At 37.6% G+C, this 19,710-nt stretch overlaps 1 protein-coding gene across 12 annotated transcripts in view; it reads right to left on the reverse strand.

Annotated features, from left to right (window-relative positions):
- The window catches only part of khdrbs3 (KH domain containing, RNA binding, signal transduction associated 3), a 180,630-nt gene that overhangs the window by 21,317 nt on the left and 139,603 nt on the right, over nt 1-19,710 (reverse strand). For all 12 annotated transcript variants that reach the window (XR_007186499.1, XR_007186500.1, XM_048202998.1 and 9 more), the window contains one exon: nt 6,075-6,157. Coding sequence is in view for 10 of the 12 variants with exons in the window: in XM_048202998.1 (XP_048058955.1) it covers nt 6,075-6,157 (83 nt within the window). In the remaining 2 variants the exon portion in view is untranslated. The remainder of the gene's footprint in view (nt 1-6,074; nt 6,158-19,710) is intronic.

The raw sequence follows: 19,710 nt of genomic DNA on the forward strand, positions 1-19,710 counted from the left end.
AAGAAAACATTTAGTCCTGGTCCGCTTTGCATTCGCATTGGTATTTTTAACACCGAACCTAAAGATACCGAACCTAAAGGCATAGAGATACAGTGGGTACAGAAAGTATTCAGACCCCCTTAAATTTTTCACTCTTTGTTATATTGCAGCCATTTGCTAAAATCATTTAAGTTCATTTTTTTCCTCATTAATGTACACACAGCACCCCATATTGACAGAAAAACACAGAATTGTTGACATTTTTGCAGATTTATTAAAAAAGAAAAACTGAAATATCACATGGTCCTAAGTATTCAGACCCTTTGCTCAGTATTTAGTAGAAGTACCCTTTTGATCTAATACAGCCATGGGTCTTTTTGGGAAAGATGCAACAAGTTTTTCACACCTGGATTTGGGGATCCTCTGCCATTCCTCCTTGCAGATCCTCTCCAGTTCTGTCAGGTTGGATGGTAAACGTTGGTGGACAGCCATTTTTAGGTCTCTCCAGAGATGCTCAATTGGGTTTAAGTCAGGGCTCTGGCTGGGCCATTCAAGAACAGTCACAGAGTTGTTGTGAAGCCACTCCTTCGTTATTTTAGCTGTGTGCTAAGGGTCATTGTGTTGTTGGAAGGTAAACCTTCGGCCCAGTCTGAGGTCCTTAGCACTCTGGAGAAGGTTTTTGTCCAGGATATCCCTGTACTTGGCCGCATTCATCTTTCCCTCGATTGCAACCAGTCGTCCTATCCCTGCAGCTGAAAAACACCCCCACAGCATGATGCTGCCACCACCATGCTTCACTGTTGGGACTGTATTGGACAGGTGATGAGCAGTGCCTGGTTTTCTCCACACATACCGCTTAGAATTAAGGCCAAAAAGTTCTATCTTGGTCTCATCAGACCAGAGAATCTTATTTCTCACCATCTTGGTGTCCTTCAGGCGGGCTTTCAAGTGTCTTGCACTGAGGAGAGGCTTCCGTCGGGCCACTCTGCCATAAAGCCCCAACTGGTGGAGGGCTGCAGTGATGGTTGACTTTCTACAACTTTCTCCCATCTCCCGACTGCATCTCTGGAGCTCAGCCACAGTGATCTTTGGGTTCTTCTTTACCTCTCTCACCAAGGCTCTTCTCCCCCGATAGCTCAGTTTGGCCGGACGGCCAGCACTAGGAAGGGTTCTGGTCATCCTAAACATCTTCCATTTAAGGATTATGGAGGTCACTGTGCTCTTAGGAACCTTAAGTGCAGCAGAATTTTTTTTGTAACCTTGGCCAGATCTGTGCCTTGCCACAATTCTGTCTCTGAGCTCTTCAGGCAGTTCCTTTGACCTCATGATTCTCATTTGCTCTGACATGCACTGTGAGCTGTAAGGTCTTATATAGACAGGTGTGTGGCTTTCCTAATCAAGTCCAATCAGTATAATAAAACACAGCTGGACTCAAATGAAGGTGTAGAACCATCTCAAGGATGATCAGAAGAAATGGACAGCACCTACGTTAAATATATGAGTATCACAGCAAAGGGTCTGAATACTTAGGACCATGTGATATTTCAGTTTTTCTTTTTTAATAAATCAATGTCAACAATTCTATGTTTTTCTGTCAATATGGGGTGCTGTGTGTACATTAATGAGGAAAAAAAAAAGAACTTAAAAGATTTTAGCAAATGGCTGCAATATAACAAAGGGTGAAAAATTTAAGGGGGTCTGAATACTTTCCGTACCCACTGTATGTTCACAACCCAACTGGTCGGCATTTACGACATATATTTCGCAATGGAACCTACCGAACATCCAAAACAATGTTGTGTGCTGGGCTAAATGTGCTCGATGTATGTGCGTAGCCTACATATGATGGTATTTTGACCAGCTGAGATCTTGTGAAGAGCTTATAAAATGTGTAAAGGAGTCAAAACAGCATCAGGAATCCCTCCGTCACACACACATGCAAAGATCCATGTCTCCTGCGAAGAGACGTGGTCTGATGCCTGTACCAAACTGTGATGGGCAACATCGCGACTATGATGGAAAAAAAACAGGTATGCTGGAGCATTCCGTCCTTTTTAGAGTCGCATCTTGTGACATCATGTCCTGTTTTTGGTTCGTTTACATGTATTTGGTTCATGACGCATTCATATTTTATTCAAACCGCACCAGAGTTCACTTGGAAGTGGACCGAGACAAATCTTTTCAGGGGTCTCAGCCCACTTGTTTGGTACGCACCAGGGTTCGGATGGCAGCATTCACACTTAAAGCCCCGATATACTTCAAACAAAATCAAAGAACAAACCGATGTGACGTCATTTCGAACAAAATGAGGTTCGTTTTGGGAGTTCGAAACGGCTTGCCAAAGCGAACTCTCAGGAAAAGTTTGCTTCAGCTGCAAAACACCTTCGTACTACCATCGGTCCGTGAAAATAACATAATAGGAGGTGTGCGCTGAGGCTCCGCCTTCTTTCACGCAGAACTCTTCTCTGACTCATTTTGAGTCAAGTTGAGCCCATTTCTATCCAAAATGTTTGCTGTTTTCTCATTTTTGTTGTGTTTATTTTGTTATTGAGAGGAAAGCGCACAGCTCTCAGCAGTGTGGGTGGCGTCGGATATTTGATAACAGTATTTCGCTGCTCACGTTTCGAACTTCGTTTTACCCCTAAACGAAGATCGAAAAAGAACATCACCGTAAGTATATCGTGCCTTTATTCAAATGAAGCGCACTCACATAGCAATCGCATCAGAGTTCGTTTTAATCGAACTGAACATGCCAAGTGTGAACACGCCCTCAAAGTGGTCCAATACTTGCCTAGCTGCTATCACTATAGCAGGAATTAAATGAATTGGAAAGTGTTTGCAAACATCAATTATTCAATTTGGTTTATTTGTACAGCACATACCGTTCCCGAAGCAGCTTACGAAGAACAGTGGCCTTACAATCCCTCAGAGATCAAGCCAAAGGCGACAGTGGCGAGGAAAACCTCCCAATCAATCAATCCTAAGAGGGAATTTCTAATCAGTTGCTGCTATAATTGCTCTTTTCCCCTCTAAATCTCAACTCTCAGAGTGTCTTCTGAAGCAGTTCTAACCTTTGAAAAGCAGCAGTCTCTGAACTCACAGCACTGACATTTTCCAAAACAAACTGCTCTGTGGAGGCCTATAGCCGCTCTGACATTCAGCGTGTGTGTGTGTTATGTGGGCCATATGGCGCTCTATAGCACTCTGAAGAAGGTGACTAGCAGTTTAAATGCTGTCAGACACACTTGCGCACCCCTGAGCACTTCCACAGGGAGCACGACTGCAACACTGCAACACTGCGAGTGCACACGTGTGGAGTATCCGGACCACTACACAAGAAGGTGACTCACCTGGGAGAATCACACAGCAAAGGCTTTTTCATAAAAAGTCATAACATTTGACCTCTGACCATTTTAATGCTCCTGTGAGATAAACCTGCCACCTTGGTGAACATTTAATCTCTGAGCTCTCCTCTTCCTCTAACACAGGTAACGGTGGCCTATTTCTAGCATCGAAATGTCATGATGACCGATACATCTGACAAAATTCTAAAGTCATGACACTTTCTAAATAAAAAAAAGAAAAAAAGAAAAAAAAACTTTTTTATATTTAGAATTTTTTTTTTTAAGTGAGTGCTACCACAATGCTAGGGTGTTGCTATGGGGTTTCTAAGGTGTTCTGAGTGGTCAATATGTTTTTGGTGTTGCATACCAAAGGTTAAGCATTTGTTTAAATTACTAATTTAAATACGAGCAATTACAGTTATATTATCCTCAACCAGAAACATCAATGAATCATTCTACCATGGTTAGGCCAATATAATAACAATTATATATCATCATATACAGCTATATAGTAAAATTCACATATATATATATTCACTAAGATTAATCTTAAATGAGTTCCAAATGCTGATCTGAGACCAGGCCTGTTGTGTCTTTGATATAGTATACACAGGGTAAACCACCTCTGGATCACTGTATATTCTATGATTAAAATAAATGCTGGTTTACATATCCCTGGATTACATGTTACAAGATCAAAGACGCACCAGGATGAGGTGTGAGGAAATCTACCATAGCTCAGTAACACACAGACGATGTTTTATGAATCAAAGAGCCTAGAAACCTGCCGTATAATGAAGTACATGGAGGCTTGTGGAAAGACTCCTCATTAATTAGTAAAAATGAATCAGTTTAACTGTCATCTGAGCTCCTAAAAAAGTGTTTGAGCTCAGGAAGAAGCCGTTGACTGACACAGATACAGATCAGTGCTGGTTAGAGTATGATGAAGTCCACCTGAAGATTACTGTGACATGCAATCACTGCCATAAATCCAGCATCATGTCTTTTTGCTCTCTTCACACCACAAGTCAAGTGTCAAGTGCCATTGCTCATTTTCTGTTCCAAATTGTTTTTGTTTGTTTGGTTTTGTTTTGTTTTTTTTGTCAGATTATTCATGTGATTTTTAAAATGTGGTCCATATCAAAAACAGTAGTCAGAAGAAATTGAAGAAATTTGCAGAATTTAAATTGTACTTTAAATCATATTGTTCAATATTTGCAATATACATGCTAAAATAAATGAAAAAAAAAAAAATTTTTTAATGTATTATATTGTCATTAAATTAAACCTAATAATCAGAATTTAAAATAATTTTTGTATAATTCATTCTTAATGAAAAATATATAATTATTTAAAAATACAACAATTAAAAATGAACAATGTATAGTTTATAATAGTTTATATATATACATACTATAATATATAATATGAATTAAATATATTACAGTTGATTTAAAATTAATAAAAATTTATTATATCTTTAAATCAAAAACTAATATTGAGAAATTAATTATAAAATCAAACTTTATTGTCATCATCTAGCCCAATAATTTAATACATATATTAATAAAAACAATAAAACAAATCATTCAAATATAATTACAACTGATTTAAAAATTTAAAAATGTAACAAAATATATTATACTTATCATAAAATATTATATGAAACCTATCAAGAATTGAATTATTATAAAATCCTACTTTATTTTCATCATCTAGCCCAATATTGTAATACATATATTAATAAATATACACAAAATAAAGGATATATATGTAAAAACAAATCACTTGCAAATTGGCGGAATAAGTCCCGCCTTCTAAATAAGAGCCAATCGCCGATTGGGAAAGTCATCGCATCACTGCTTCTGCTATTAGAAGCTCCGGTTCCTATGAAAACAGTCAGACGCGAGCTTCCTATAGAGACGCGCACTTAGGATTTTGCATGCGCATTAGTTTGATTCTGCCATTGTTTGTCATGATTCGAGCGTTTAGAAACAAAATTTATGAGACAGTTGTTGTCAGATTTAATTGGTGATTAATTGGTGATTTAATCGAAAGATTAGTGAACATCTTTGGAGAATTTGATGTTTCTCCATTCAAAGAGATAGGAGCTGCACTTGCATGCCTGAGAGGCGTTTCAAAGATGGCCGCTAAGTGAAAGGACTTGTCTTAAAGGGACTTTGATGGAACTCAAAAAATCTTAATTTAAGTGTTAAGTTTGTAGTCTAACTTGAGACACAAATTCTATTCTACTGCATTCTGATTAGCTGTTTTAGAAAACAAGAACATGTCATATGTTAACACCCACTGATTATGAGTCAAAATGTCCTTCACAAGATTGTGGTGTTTATAAGTTCTTCTCTGGTACACAGTGACAACTGACCCTCTCATACAACACTAAATGTTTCCTTGCAGAGAAAAGGGTGAGATAAAAGAGTGATTCATTAGTGAGATGGCCCGCTTCTCTCTTTTGGACTTTCAAAGCTGCCCCCTACATTAGCCTGAACGATTTCCAATGCAGCAAAGCTCCATGTCCAGCTCTGTGCGGACCTACACAAACTCTTTGGTTCGATACAGAGAGGTGAGCACTGACCTACATTGTGAATAAGCTCTCTCGTTCAGATAGACACACAAAGGCACTCTGAGAAATGCCCTTTACACTGACAGCAGACAAAACACACACACACACACACACACACACACACACACACACACACACACACACACACACACACACACACACGCACTTACTTCTGTGCCTGATTGCTGTAGTTGTTGTCATACGAGTCATATCCCTGGTCATCGTAGGCCGTTCCATATCCATCATCGTATTCCTACGGGGAAGAATATATATGCTGTAAATATCTAATTTTTTATTTTATTTTATTTTATTTTTTTTGCAATATGAAGCTTTTTTAAAAGAACAGAAAAAAAAAAATGTTCCAGAAATAAATCAGTGTTTTTGAACAAATCAGTTGTGAATGATTTAAAGACTCAAAATCTGTTGCTTATTTCATTCCTGACTGAATCAGAGTTTTAGTTGAATCATTTGAATAAATGATACAATGATTCATTCAGAAATACAGTAATTTGTTTTGTTCCTGAATGAATCAGTTTTTTTTTTAAATTAATTGGTTGACTAAATGATTCAAAGACTCACTCATAAAGACATTCACTTGCTTTGTTCACGAATGAATCAGTGTTTTGAACAAATCGGTTGATTAAAATATTATATGACACTCATAAAGACAGTAAATAGTTTCATTTCTGAATGAATCAGTGCTTTGAACGAATCGGTTGACTTAAAGATCCAAAGACTCACTCATAAAGAAAGGCACTTGTTTTGCTCATGAATGAATCCGTTTTTTGAACAAATCGGTTGAATGAAAGATTCTATGACTCACTCATAAAGAGAGTCACTGGTTTTGTTGATGAATGAATCAGTGTTTTCAACAAATCGGTTGATTGAAAAATTCTATGACTCATTCATTAAGACAGTAAATAGTTTCAATCCTGAATGAACGAATCAGTTGAATTAATTATTTCAAAGACTTTCATAAATACAGTACAGTAAATAGATTCTATGACTCATTTATAAAGACAGTAAATATTTTCATTCAATTCAATTAAACTCTCTTTTATTATCATTGCATAAAATGCAACAAAAATAGTTAATTTTCCAAATGAATCAGTGTCTTGAATGAATCACTTAACTGAAACAGTCAAAGACTCACTCATTAAGAGAGTCACTTGTTGTGTTTATGAATGAATCACTGTTTTGAACAAATTGGTTGACTGAAAGATTCAAAGACTCACTCATAAAGAAAGTCACTTTTTTTGCTCATGAATCTTTTTTTTTTAACAAATCGGTTGATTGAAAGATTCTATGACTCACTCATAAAGAGATTCACTTGTTTTGCCCATGAATGAATAGTTTTTTTTAACAAATCAGTTGATTGAAAGATTCTATGACTCACTCATACAGACAGTAAATAGTTTAATTCCTGAACGAACCGGTTGAATTAATGATTTCAAAGACTTTCATAAAGACAGTACAGTGAATAGTTTCATAATAGTTTTCAGTATAGCTATTCAGTATTTTCACAACAGCACTCAATAAAAATTTTGAACAAATCAGTTGATTGAATGATTCAATAACTTACTCGTAAAGATATTCACTTATGCTAACGATGCAATTTTGTACAATGAAAACAATGATTTTGACTTAATTTCTGTGGAGTTTCAGTTCAAAAATGGTCTGGGGAGAGAGATATGTATTGCGAACGTTCGAGTATGTCTACATAGTATATCAAACTCCTATTTTAAAAGAGCAAGAAAAATCCTGTTTTACTTGATATGAACCCTTGAAGAGATAAATGCATGTATAATGCAGCACTGCAGGCCAGAGTCTGGAGCGGCGGACAGCCTCCAGGACATACTACATTTCATCAGGGTCAAGAGATCGGCTCTAATGATGAGGCATTTCAAGCCATCCTGGATCCACACACACTCCCAAACTCTGCTTAGAGGTTAATCTACTCTGCTGAACCCCAGTCGACATTAATACTCCATAATATCTAGCAGAATTAGCAGAGAGCCACGCATGAAAACTGAAAAGCAGCTCTTCACTTAAATGAAAGGTTGTGAAAGTGCTTCATTAAGTCGAGGGCTGATATGATTTTGACACTGTAATTAACATCGCATAATAACCCTTTAAGAGTGGATAATGAAACTTCATGGGGGTAAATATCTAATATAGCTATTATTGTGACATATCACAGATTGCTTTATGACACACGTGGCTTTGTGGCCTGTTGTCAGATGCCCTGTTTGATATGTTTATGAAGACTCTAATGAAGTGTCAGGAGAGGTCAAATGAACAAGATGGAACTTTTCAGAAATTGAGTTATATGTAGGCCAACACATACTTTGCACTGTTTCTTTTCCAATTACTGTGCTAATTGTGGGGGAAAACTTGGATTATTAAATGTGTTAATATAGACGATCCTACAAAACTAAGCTTAAAGTCATGTAAATGCATGTAAACTTTATCAGACAAAGGCCATAATTTGAAATCAACATGAAATAAACCTTGACACTATTTTCTGTGTTAATACATTTCTTTAAAAAACTTTTGAATGGTAGTGTACATGTAACTGGTCTTGTTGTGAACAATATTTTGCATGTTTTCGTAATTTTTCATAAAAAAACTTCTGCCTCTGAAACAAATTCGCTTTCCAGATGATGTCATCAAGCCCTTCCCCTCTAACCACCAGCACTTTTCTCCATCCAATCAATTCCTGACGCATAAAATCAAGTCCCACATCACATTTCTTTTGAATATCATGTTTCATTCAGCAGTATGTCACATAGCAGATTACAAATGTTGACTTCAAGCAAAACTCAACACACCTACGTTGTCAAATTCTCTCAAATATTCTCACAGAAGTCAAACATCAAAGCCTAGTTCTGCTGTTCTCCTACTAATTTCGAATAAACATCCTCCACAAAAAGGCTCCGACCCCTTGTGACTGCTCCAACATATCCGAGCCCAGCTCAGTTCCAAATCCATCTGCCCCCAATTCACATTCGTAAAATCCTCCTCAACTACGAAAACAAAGACAAAACCCCTCTCATCACACACCCCGCAGTCTTAGAGCGGCATTACTGTCCGATCAGAGGCACGCCGCTGCCAAAGCACACTGTTCACTGTTTCATCTTTAATCCACAAGCAAAGTGACATTTAAACTGAGTTTTATAATAAAGTAAAAATAAAGAGAGAAGTTTTGCTGCTGATGGCATTAGCATTGGCAAAAAGTCTGCATTATCATAATAATTTACATTTATTATTTAGGGAGACACTTTCTAATCTAATGCAGAGTACATTTAAGATATACAGCTTTTATGTATGCATTCCATGGGAATTAAACCCATGATTCTGATGTTGCAAGCACCATGCACTACCAGGTTTGTACACCCTCTAGTCTTCTTCAACTTGTTTTGAAGCATGATGAACAAATTAACTTTTAACACTAGGAACACAGAAGCACTACACACTTACAGCTAGGGTTGGGTATCGAGAACCGATTCCAAAATTCGAAAAACCAGGGATTCGTCTTATCGATTCCATTTTAAAGGGGACCTACTGTAAATGCCCCTTTTACAAGATGTATAAGTCTCTGGTGTCCCCAGAATGTGTCTGTGAAGTTTCAGCTCAAAATTCCTCACAGATCATTTATTATAGCTTGTCAAATTTCCCCAGATTTGGGTGCGAGCAAAAACACGCGTGTCCCTTTAAATGCAAATGAGCTGCTGCTCCCGGCCCATTTTACAAAAGAGGGCGGAGCTTTAACAGCTCGTGCTTCGGTTGCTCAACAACAACAAAGGTGGAGAATCTCACGCAGCCAAAATGAGGATTGTCAGTAACGGTGTTCAGCCTTGCATTGTTCAAACTGGAGTCGACACTGATGGAGAGACTCAGGAAGAAGTTACAACTTTTAGAATGCATCTGGACATTTCTGAACGGTTAGCGGATAAATTTATGTAGTTGCTGTGGAGTTGATTCAACTCATCAACTACCATGTGACGTCATGTTAATCTTTTGTGCAAATCCAGTGTTGAATTGACTGGGAGTTTGATTAACAAGCGATCTAACCAATCAGAATGCTGAATCCGTCATTTTGTCCGACAAAGCAGTCAGGATTTAGAAGATTAACCTTGGTGGACTTGAACTTGAAAAATGGTGTGTATTGACATCTTTCCTGCTCTGTCTTGTCTGTCAACGTGTTGTCAGTATCCTCTTTGCTCCTCGATGTATTTTTCACTGCGTGTGGCTTGACAGCGCCACGGCTTGTCGGACAAAGCAACAGTAACTAAGGGGGGCGGGTCTTTGCGAAGGGTCAATTGACCCTCGTTTGTGAAGCAGTGCGGCGTAAAATAATGGCATGGAAACAATACTCTACTACAACAACTCTTCCTCTTTTCTAAAGCAGCTCAACATGGCCTCACCCCCTTTGTTGTGTATTACTGGGGGCAGGGTTTATGTAAACTTCTTTTTTTTTTACCTTATTGGAATCGAAATTAGGAATCGCTAAGAATCGGAATCGATAAGCAGAATTGAAATTGGAATTGTTAAAATTCAAATGATGCTCAACCCTACATACAACATAACGTTATTGCAGGACCAATAAGAGAGCAAAGTAAAGGCTTAAATACACAAGGGAGATCATTAACAGAACAGGGAAAAGGTGTAACTCTATGAACAACCATGGAGAATATCTAGCAAAGGAAACACAGACAATCGTGAACAGAATACAATGTAGAACCAAACTAAAACACAATGACACTAAACATAACCCTGATACACCCTTCTCCTTCCACCAATAATTTATTGTCTATCAATAAAAACAACCTCAACCCCCCAAAAAAAAATAAATGAGGTAATTTGGAGGAATTTGAAGAAAGGATACAAGAATTGATCCTCCTGGAAAACCTGGAGCTCCACAATGTTTCGCAGGGATTTCAGTGCCTCTCCATAGGTCACCTCTGCCAGGCTGGCGTCTGGAGACCTACTACTCTACGCTGGTTACTGACAAATAACAGCAGCTCAAATATTTGATGAGAAGCCAAACAGTTTAATTTCCTTCTCTATCCAAAAGGAAAAGGGTTGAAATCAAAGCCAAATGGAGATATTCAGCAATTGAACCTTTAAATAAAAACGCTCAACGGTGAGCAACTCATCTTCCTTCCGAGCTGAAACAAGACTAGACTCACTCAGCTATTTATAACTGAAGATATTTCCATTGTGCCATCTCGGCTGACAGTGATCTCTATCTGCAGCACTATGAATATATCATAAGGTAAAAACCTCTCGTATTCTGAAGAGCGAAACTCTGTTACCTTGGCGGATTAGTTATGCACGACTTTGCATACTGATCAAATAAATTAGTCTGGTTGAATGTGAAAACAAAACCAGGTCAGGTGTGAGAGAGAAAATTAGACTTTCCTTCAAAAACGGAAAAACTCATTTCCAAGTTGCTGTAAAGAAGTTGAAAGCCGCTGACAGTCACTGTGCCATTTTGATCAGCTCAGGTTTGATCGAGTCTGTCAACATTGCACAAGCTGCTGAAATTAGACATGTACACATCACACACCAAGCAGGGAAAACAGAAAACGAAAACTCTGTTCGCACGGCATGTCAAATCTTTTCAAATTTGGTTGTACTTACAACGTCTCAGCTTTGTATGAAAGAGGAAAACAGATCTCTGCTGTTGCCATTGCGATGAGCGCTGTGGTCTCTGGGATGAGAGACAGATCGCAGATTGTTTGGTAAACTTCTCACTAAGCTGATTCATGATAAAACACGGCTATGACCGCTTCACCCAACGGTTCTGCGTATCACTACACAACACCCTTAGCAAGCACTCTTAGCAACGTAAGCTGTTTGATCTCAATTTATATTGTCCATTGATGCTTACTGTATTATGTAGAAGAAGATTACCTGCATTCAGATTTAGCATTTTCCTTCAGGTCAGTCCTATGTTCATAATAAAATAATATGTTTAAATGTTCGCTGCAATATCCTTTTAACAGTTAAGGGGTTTTCCCGTGACTGACGGCGCTAATCAAAGCATTTGTCAGTTGTGTCTTGTTCCGTGTTCACAACAATTCAGTCTTTTCAATGTAAAAGTCATCACTACTGACTGATACACTCATAAAGACAGTCTTTAACACCATCTAATGGCGTAATAATGTAACTTCTGTTGCTCTTCACGGTCAGGGACTATTTTTTTCCGGCGGAAGGAAGGCTTTTAGTGATTTTACTTCATGAAAGTTGCATTGATACATATTTTTTGGCTTTAATATCGGTATTGTGTGGTAACAGTTTTATAAAAATAAAACCAGAAAACAGTTATTTTAGTAATAATATTTCACAAATTAATATTGCTTGTTTTTTTAATTAATATTACTTGTTTTACTGTATTTGTGACCAAATGCAGCCATTTATTCTTTTAAAAACATTAAAAATATATATATTTTGGTAACACTTGACGTAGTTACATGTTACTACATAATTACTATGTAATTACTATAGTAATAACAGTAAATTTTGCATAATTACAAGTAACTAACCCTAAACCAAACCCTAACCCTACATATAACTCTATAGTAAGTACATGTAGTTAAGTAATGGTACTCAGTACTTATTTGAGTAAGTACAATGTAAATACATCACCTTAAAATAAAGTGTTACTCTTTAAGGTGTCCTTTTCACAGTGTAATCACACATTTAAGTACTGAGTAATACTAATTAACAACATGTACTTACATAGGGTTAGGGTTTGGTTTAGGGTTAGCTGCATGTAATTATGCATAATTTACTGTTATTACTGTAGTAAGCATATGTAACATATGTAACAAGGATGCTGTAAAATAAAATGTTACCAAATAAAGTGTAACCAAACTTTCAAGATCAAGCAGCAGCCAAATTGCTTATTTTTTAAAATAGCCACTCATAAAATAGCAGTTCCATTGCTGAATACTTTTCTAGCATTATTGGACATATACTATTGCTTAGATTTAATTTTTGACTTGAAAATGAACAAATACTCTCCTGCAGACATAGACTAATTATAAAGTGAAAGTGACATGTGAAGGCCAAGTATGGTAACCCGTACTCGGAATTTGCCCTCTGCATTTAACCCATCAAAGTTAGTGCACACACATTAGTGAACACACACACAGCAAACCATGGACACACAGGTTTGTGCCTGGAGCAGTGGGTAGCCATTTTGCTGTGGCACCCGGGGAGTGATTGGGGGAGTTAGGTGCCTTGCTCAAGGGCACCTCAGTCATATTGACAATCGAACTCGCAACCTTCGGTTACCAGTCTGAATCTCTAACCATTAGGCCACAGCTGCCCCACATCATAATTATCAAAACATATTAAATTTTTCACGCATTACTTAGCTAATATTCACAAGTTATCTGTGACATCAAAAACCACCATACCTGTCGACCCAGAAAAGTTTCCCCACAACTTTTTTTTAAACAAAGTGAAGCTCTTGAGTTGGTTAATATATTTTTCTCCATGATTACAACAGCAGAAAGGTTTCAAAGGTTTCTGTAACAGCAGAAGATGACCTGTTTTCAGTCTCACCTGCGCACGCTCTAATTTTGAGCATGCGATTGACATTGCGGCTGCGATCCGTGGCCTGTGAGAGTATGGATCTTTATTCAAGCTGCCAGCTGGGGTCTCAGTGGTGAGTATATCAGAGCGCTGTTGGCCGGAGCTCAGGTAAGCGGTGTGCTGGAGAGAGCTCTATTAGAGCGGAGTAAAGCCATGTAATCACATTACATTTGCCTCCTTCAGCCCAGTGCCAGAAACGCAAAGCCACATTAGAGACATGGAGAGACCCAGACAAACTCAATCATGTTTAGCCTCTCTCTTGCGCACACACAGAATGTGTTTACATTGCTATCTCAATAAGGGGGAACATACAATTTTTTTTAGATATCAAAGATAATTATTATAATCACTTAGCAATAAATAAAAAGAAAAATAAGTACAGTAATGACAAAAATAAGTCGTGAATATATAAACGGAAATCTGAATATATATTTATAAGCCTAAAAATATAAGCATATTCTTTACAATTGTTTGGAGGAATTTAGCACATTATAAGCATGAAAACTTGTGGGAATGAGTAAAATTATGTGCAATACCCACAATCTTGCACTAAAATTCAGGCCCTAAGTAGATAATATATGCATTTAAATGTTCATAGTTTATAAATATATATTCAGACTTATAACTACATACAGTATTCAGGATTTACATTTATACATTTATATTTATATGTTCAGAGTTATAACTACATATTCAGTAATTACATTTATATATTCAAACTTATAACTATATATTCAGATTTACGTTTATATATTCAGATTTGAAACTATATATTCAGACGTATACCTATACAGTATCTCACAGAAGTGAGTACACCCCTCACATTTTTGTAAATATTTTATTATATCTTTTCATGTGACAACACTGAAGAAATGACACTTTGCTACAATGTAAAGTAGTGAGTGTACAGATTTACATTTATATACTCATGCTTATAAATATGTAGTCAGATTTGTATCTATATATTCAGACTTTTATATATTTTTTTATTCAGACCTTTATATATTCAGGCTTATAAATATATATTTGGATTTATATCTTTATATTCAGATTTACATTTATATATTCACAACTACTGTAAAACCAAACAGTGAAATTAATTAAATTAAATGAGATTGTTTCACTCAAATAATAATGAGTTCATTGTACTTAATTGAAAAAAAGTTGCGTGAACTCAAAATTTCATTGTAGTAAGCTGAACTTAATATGATTGAGTTGAGTTGCAGCAGATTTCTAATTCCCAGCATGCTTTGCATCAGACTGTATAAATAAATATTGAAATTAAATGTTATTTTGTGTGTTTTTGCACAAGATTAACATAGCGAGACATAAGATAGTGTTTAATGTTGTGTTATGTTGGGATTTACAGGGGGTTCTGCTATGTTAGTTTTGTAGGGTTACCACTGTGGTGAAGAGTAGAGCCTGTGGTTAGATTGATGATGGGCTGCAAAAATTTTAACATCACATATACTGTATGTTGTTTACTGTATTGTATGCCATACGTACTGTATGCCAATGATATGATTATTAACGAGAGACACCTGTGCATCACATTAGCCTTGCTCTGCTTCCGCGGCTCTCAGCCCCGCCCCACTTGTTACAAATATTTTTAAGTTCTACTAACTTAAAAACAATGAGTTTGTTTACTTAAATGTTTTGACGTAATAAGTTTGATCAAATAACTTGGTCCAGTTAGAACACAGCCTGCAACCAGCTAGAAAACACCTAGCAATGACCTAGCAACCTCCCAGAACACCCTAGCAACCATCAATAACATGACGTTCCTTGCCTCCACTATCACACAAGGTCCTTCAGGCGGAAGCATTGCTGGAATAGTTCTGGAATAGACATTGCTGTGGAATTGCTGTGATAACACCATCTTCTGCGAGGGAAGTCTTTGATCTCTCACTATTGTCAGAGATTTGCAACAGGGTTTGAGGGTCGCAAGAACACACACGTTACATCAGACATAATGAGAACATCGACACGCTTAAGAAACACAGACACACACACACACACCACAGCCTGAATGAGAGACAGGCAGCTCCCTAGGTGAGTGTTCTGGTAGAACGAACACAATCGGCTGAAAGACAGGTTGTTAGAAGATAAGAGCTGCCCTTAAAGGCCACAAGACCTCAATCACATTTTAACAAGTTATCTACATGAAGACATACTAAGGATTCTTCTGCTTAAAATACAGCTAAACTAACAATAAAGTGACAAAATGAAACACTTTGAGTGTTTGTTGTAATGTACACAAAACCACAACACACATTACCTGAAGAGGATCAAAAAACACACACAGACTGACACTCACGCATGGCTTGTCTGACTAACTCCGTCACACTTGCTCATTTCTGCTCCAGTCGCTGGGTTTTCTGGAACATTTCTTAGTTTCACAGCTCAGAACAAGAGCTTCATGACTGCCAAGATGCTCCGAGCGGCTTCACTCTCTCGGAATACTGAACACCTAACAAATATGAGCATGCAATTTACAGCACAACAACAGTATGAAGGGATATTTTTGCCTTGTTGCCATTTTTATCCGTAGTATTGACAGAGAGAAGAAAATCACTGGGAGGAGAAAAGAGAATGGATTAGGGAAGTGACATGAGCCGCATTTGAACTTACACAAGCAAGTAAGACGTTCCTGGGTCAACATATTTTGGGTATGTTTGGGTACAGTCAGTAATATTTATTATATGTATGGTAAACATACCCATTAGACTATGGAGGAAAAACATGTTTTTTTGTAGCAACAAGAGCACTAATGAACTCAAAAATTGATGAGCGCACTTCACTCCATCCGTCTCACTTTTAAAACCATACATAAAACTCAAACTATTCCAGGCGGTTTAACGCAGCTCATGAAGTAGACAGATGCCAAAGAACTCAAGATCATCCTGCTCTGCTGGACAAATAAACTTGCGTTGGTCACACAGAACTAAACTACACTAGTGTCAACTGCAATTACCGCAAGGCTTCTGCCATGGTGATCAAACTGAGAGAGGATGGAAGTCATAAACGCTGAGCTATCATGGAACTCTGGCCAAATTTGCATAAACAGAACTGATTTATGGGTATTCGGGTAGTCAGACTGAAACTATGAGGCAGAAGCATGCATGACATTATCCGTTTAATGGAATTTCATGCTCTGTCTCTTGCTTGTTATATGATAAGAAATGTTTCTCTCATTAGATATAATACTCACTATGAGCATTCTGAAAGTTTCAGAGGCAGGGACCAGAGGTTACACAAGCTCCAATCACACCAAATTGTACAACAGGTTGGCACAAAAGCACAAATAAATGTGATCCATTTACATGTCACAAAGGTATCGACAAATGCAATACGGCACTTACAACTTACACAGTAAACACATAATTTCAAGGCAAACAATTGGAATTTATTTGCACATTTAATTACAGATAAAAAAATAAATTTAAAAAATGACCTGTACGTATTTGTGGATTGTATTGTAAGCTCGTAAAACAGTACATGTACTTGTATAATTTAATGTGTGCATTTGAGGGAGGCTTTCATAGACAGTCAGACAGATAGACAGATAGACAGACAGGCAGACAGATAGACAGATAGACAGATAGATAGATAGATAGATAGATAGATAGATAGATAGATAGATAGATAGATAGATAGACAGACAGACAGACAGACAGACAGAGATAGACAGACCAATAGAAGGACAGACAGACAGACAGACAGACAGACATACAGATAGACAGATAGACAGACAGGCAGACAGGCAGACAGACATACAGATAGACAGATAGACAGACAGGCAGACAGACAGAGATAGACAGACCAATAGATGGACAGACAGGCAGGCAGGCAGGCAGGCAGGCAGGCAGGCAGGCAGGCAGGCAGGCAGGCAGGCAGGCAGGCAGACAGACAGACAGACAGACAGACAGACAGACAGACAGACAGACAGACAGACAGACAGACAGACAGACAGACAGACAGACAGACAGACAGACAGACAGACAGACAGACAGACAGACAGATAGATAGATAGATAGATAGATAGATAGATAGATAGATAGATAGATAGATAGATAGATAGATAGATAGATAGATAGATAGACAGACAGACAGACAGACAGACAGACAGACAGACATACAGATAGATAGATAGATCTTCATTGGTCAGGTCAACCCTAAGAGGTGTGACTTTGACCAAAGGTTAAAAGCCAGTGCACAATGCCCCTCCCTCTCTTTTTCTTGCTTCTTGGACGACTGAAGAGACCCCTTTTTGCTGCAGGCTTCTTCAGGCCAAGGCCTGTGGACCTGCAAGGCCTGTAGGCCTAGGCCTGCAACCCAGCCTTGTGCTCATCTATGAGAGAGAGAAAGAACTTTTTCCCCACTAAGAGTCAAATTAACAGCTTAAGTTGTTTCATATTACTTTATCCAACGCAGACGATACTGGACTGAATCATCAAGATTTCTCCTCAGCCTGCAGATCTGATGCTCCTAAGCCTAAAGGCATCTTGCAAGTATCGTACATTTGAACACTAAACAGCATTTAGTATAAATTTGTAAACCACCTGTGTCAGCAAAGGTGTTTTATTACTGAGGAAACTGATGATTCTTTTCCAGATTGTCTTTGACCTTTTCCCATAGCTCCATTTCCAGTCCCACTTCTGGTTTTTACATTTTTACCTACGTATGTGTGTGACCTACGTGTATGTTATGTGTTTGTTAGTTTAGTTATGTGTTTGTGAGTTAGTTAATAAAGATTGTGCACAATACATGTTTGGTTCTGACTCCGTCTGCTAATAAATTGCCTCTTAAATGATTTAGATCTTGACTACATGCTCTGAGTAGTACTGTACAATAAGAATGTTGTTTTTCCATAACCTGGAAATGAACATTTCTTAGAATTAATAAACAATTAACACAGAGTGTTCACTGGACGAACAGGTTAATTGATTGTAATATTAATTTTAATGTAGCTACATCAAGTTAATCTGATTAACATTGATTCACATATTTATAATTAATCATAATTAATAATCATAATGAGTTATGAATAATTATTAATATTTCCCCTTTGAGTTAATTCGCTACATCGCTAATACACTTGTAACAAAAAAATGCCAAACACCCCCTAAAAACAGAGACTTTTAAAGTTGAAGACCTGAGGCTCAGGAATATGTTTTAAAGTTTCAGCACTTACTCAATAACAACTCTCACACGGGTCTGCATGTCAGTAAAGTACTTTAGCGTGATAAAAAGTGGCGAGGACTGAATGAAACGGCTCAACAGAGGAATCCGAGGAGCCCGGAGGTGAACCCATATGTCTCGCCATACAGCCCTATTGAAAATCAAACTTGTGATTTGTGTTGGTTCAAGAAACATCATGCTGGACACGGGCATTCATAACACAACACTGGTGACAATGGAAGCCATTTCAGCACTCGACCAAAGGAGAGATAGTATTGCAACCGGCTCGGTAATTATGAGGCTAAACCAAAGTGACAAGCGGTTTTGATTGTGGAAACAGAGGTTCTGAGATACAGACCGGGATAATACATGCTGTAATGGTATTATTGCAACCCTCCGCAGAGAGTGACTCAGGTATCAGAACGGCCCCTGAGAGGGAGCCAACAGCCAATGCAATTACTTCCTATTAATAACTTACACAGGGTGAGCAGATCCACCCCCAAACATGTTTGGAATCAGATTCAGTGCCTTTAAAATGTTTTTTTTTTTTTTTTTGCTTATTGATTTGCGGTAATCTGATCAAAATGTTTTCAAATCGAATAAGAGACGTGTTCATGCTGACCTCGGTTCCCGGAGCTTGATGAAGATAATGATATGGGACCATGTTTGGGTCAGATGTATTAATCATGCAGGTTTTTGATATGATACATCTTTTCTTTCCAGACTTGGGAAAGCAAATGTGATTAGCTGATTCGTGTAAACCCATATGCTAATAGCGGATATGATCCCTGTAAATCTAAATGGTAAGATTAGATGTGATTGGCTGATGAAATGGGATGCCATATGGGGTGGAGATGAAAACACAAACTGCAAGGTAAGAAGTAAAAAAGGTTGATGTAAAAAAAAAAAATAATAATAATAAAAAAAAAAGCAAATTGGGAGAAATGAAAAAAAAAAAAAAAAAAACGAGAGATCAAGTATATGGGGAACCAAATGTCTTACTTAATAATCAACAGA

This window comes from Megalobrama amblycephala, linkage group LG9, assembly GCF_018812025.1.
Source record: "Megalobrama amblycephala isolate DHTTF-2021 linkage group LG9, ASM1881202v1, whole genome shotgun sequence".
NCBI classification, from domain to species: Eukaryota; Metazoa; Chordata; class Actinopteri; order Cypriniformes; family Xenocyprididae; genus Megalobrama; species Megalobrama amblycephala.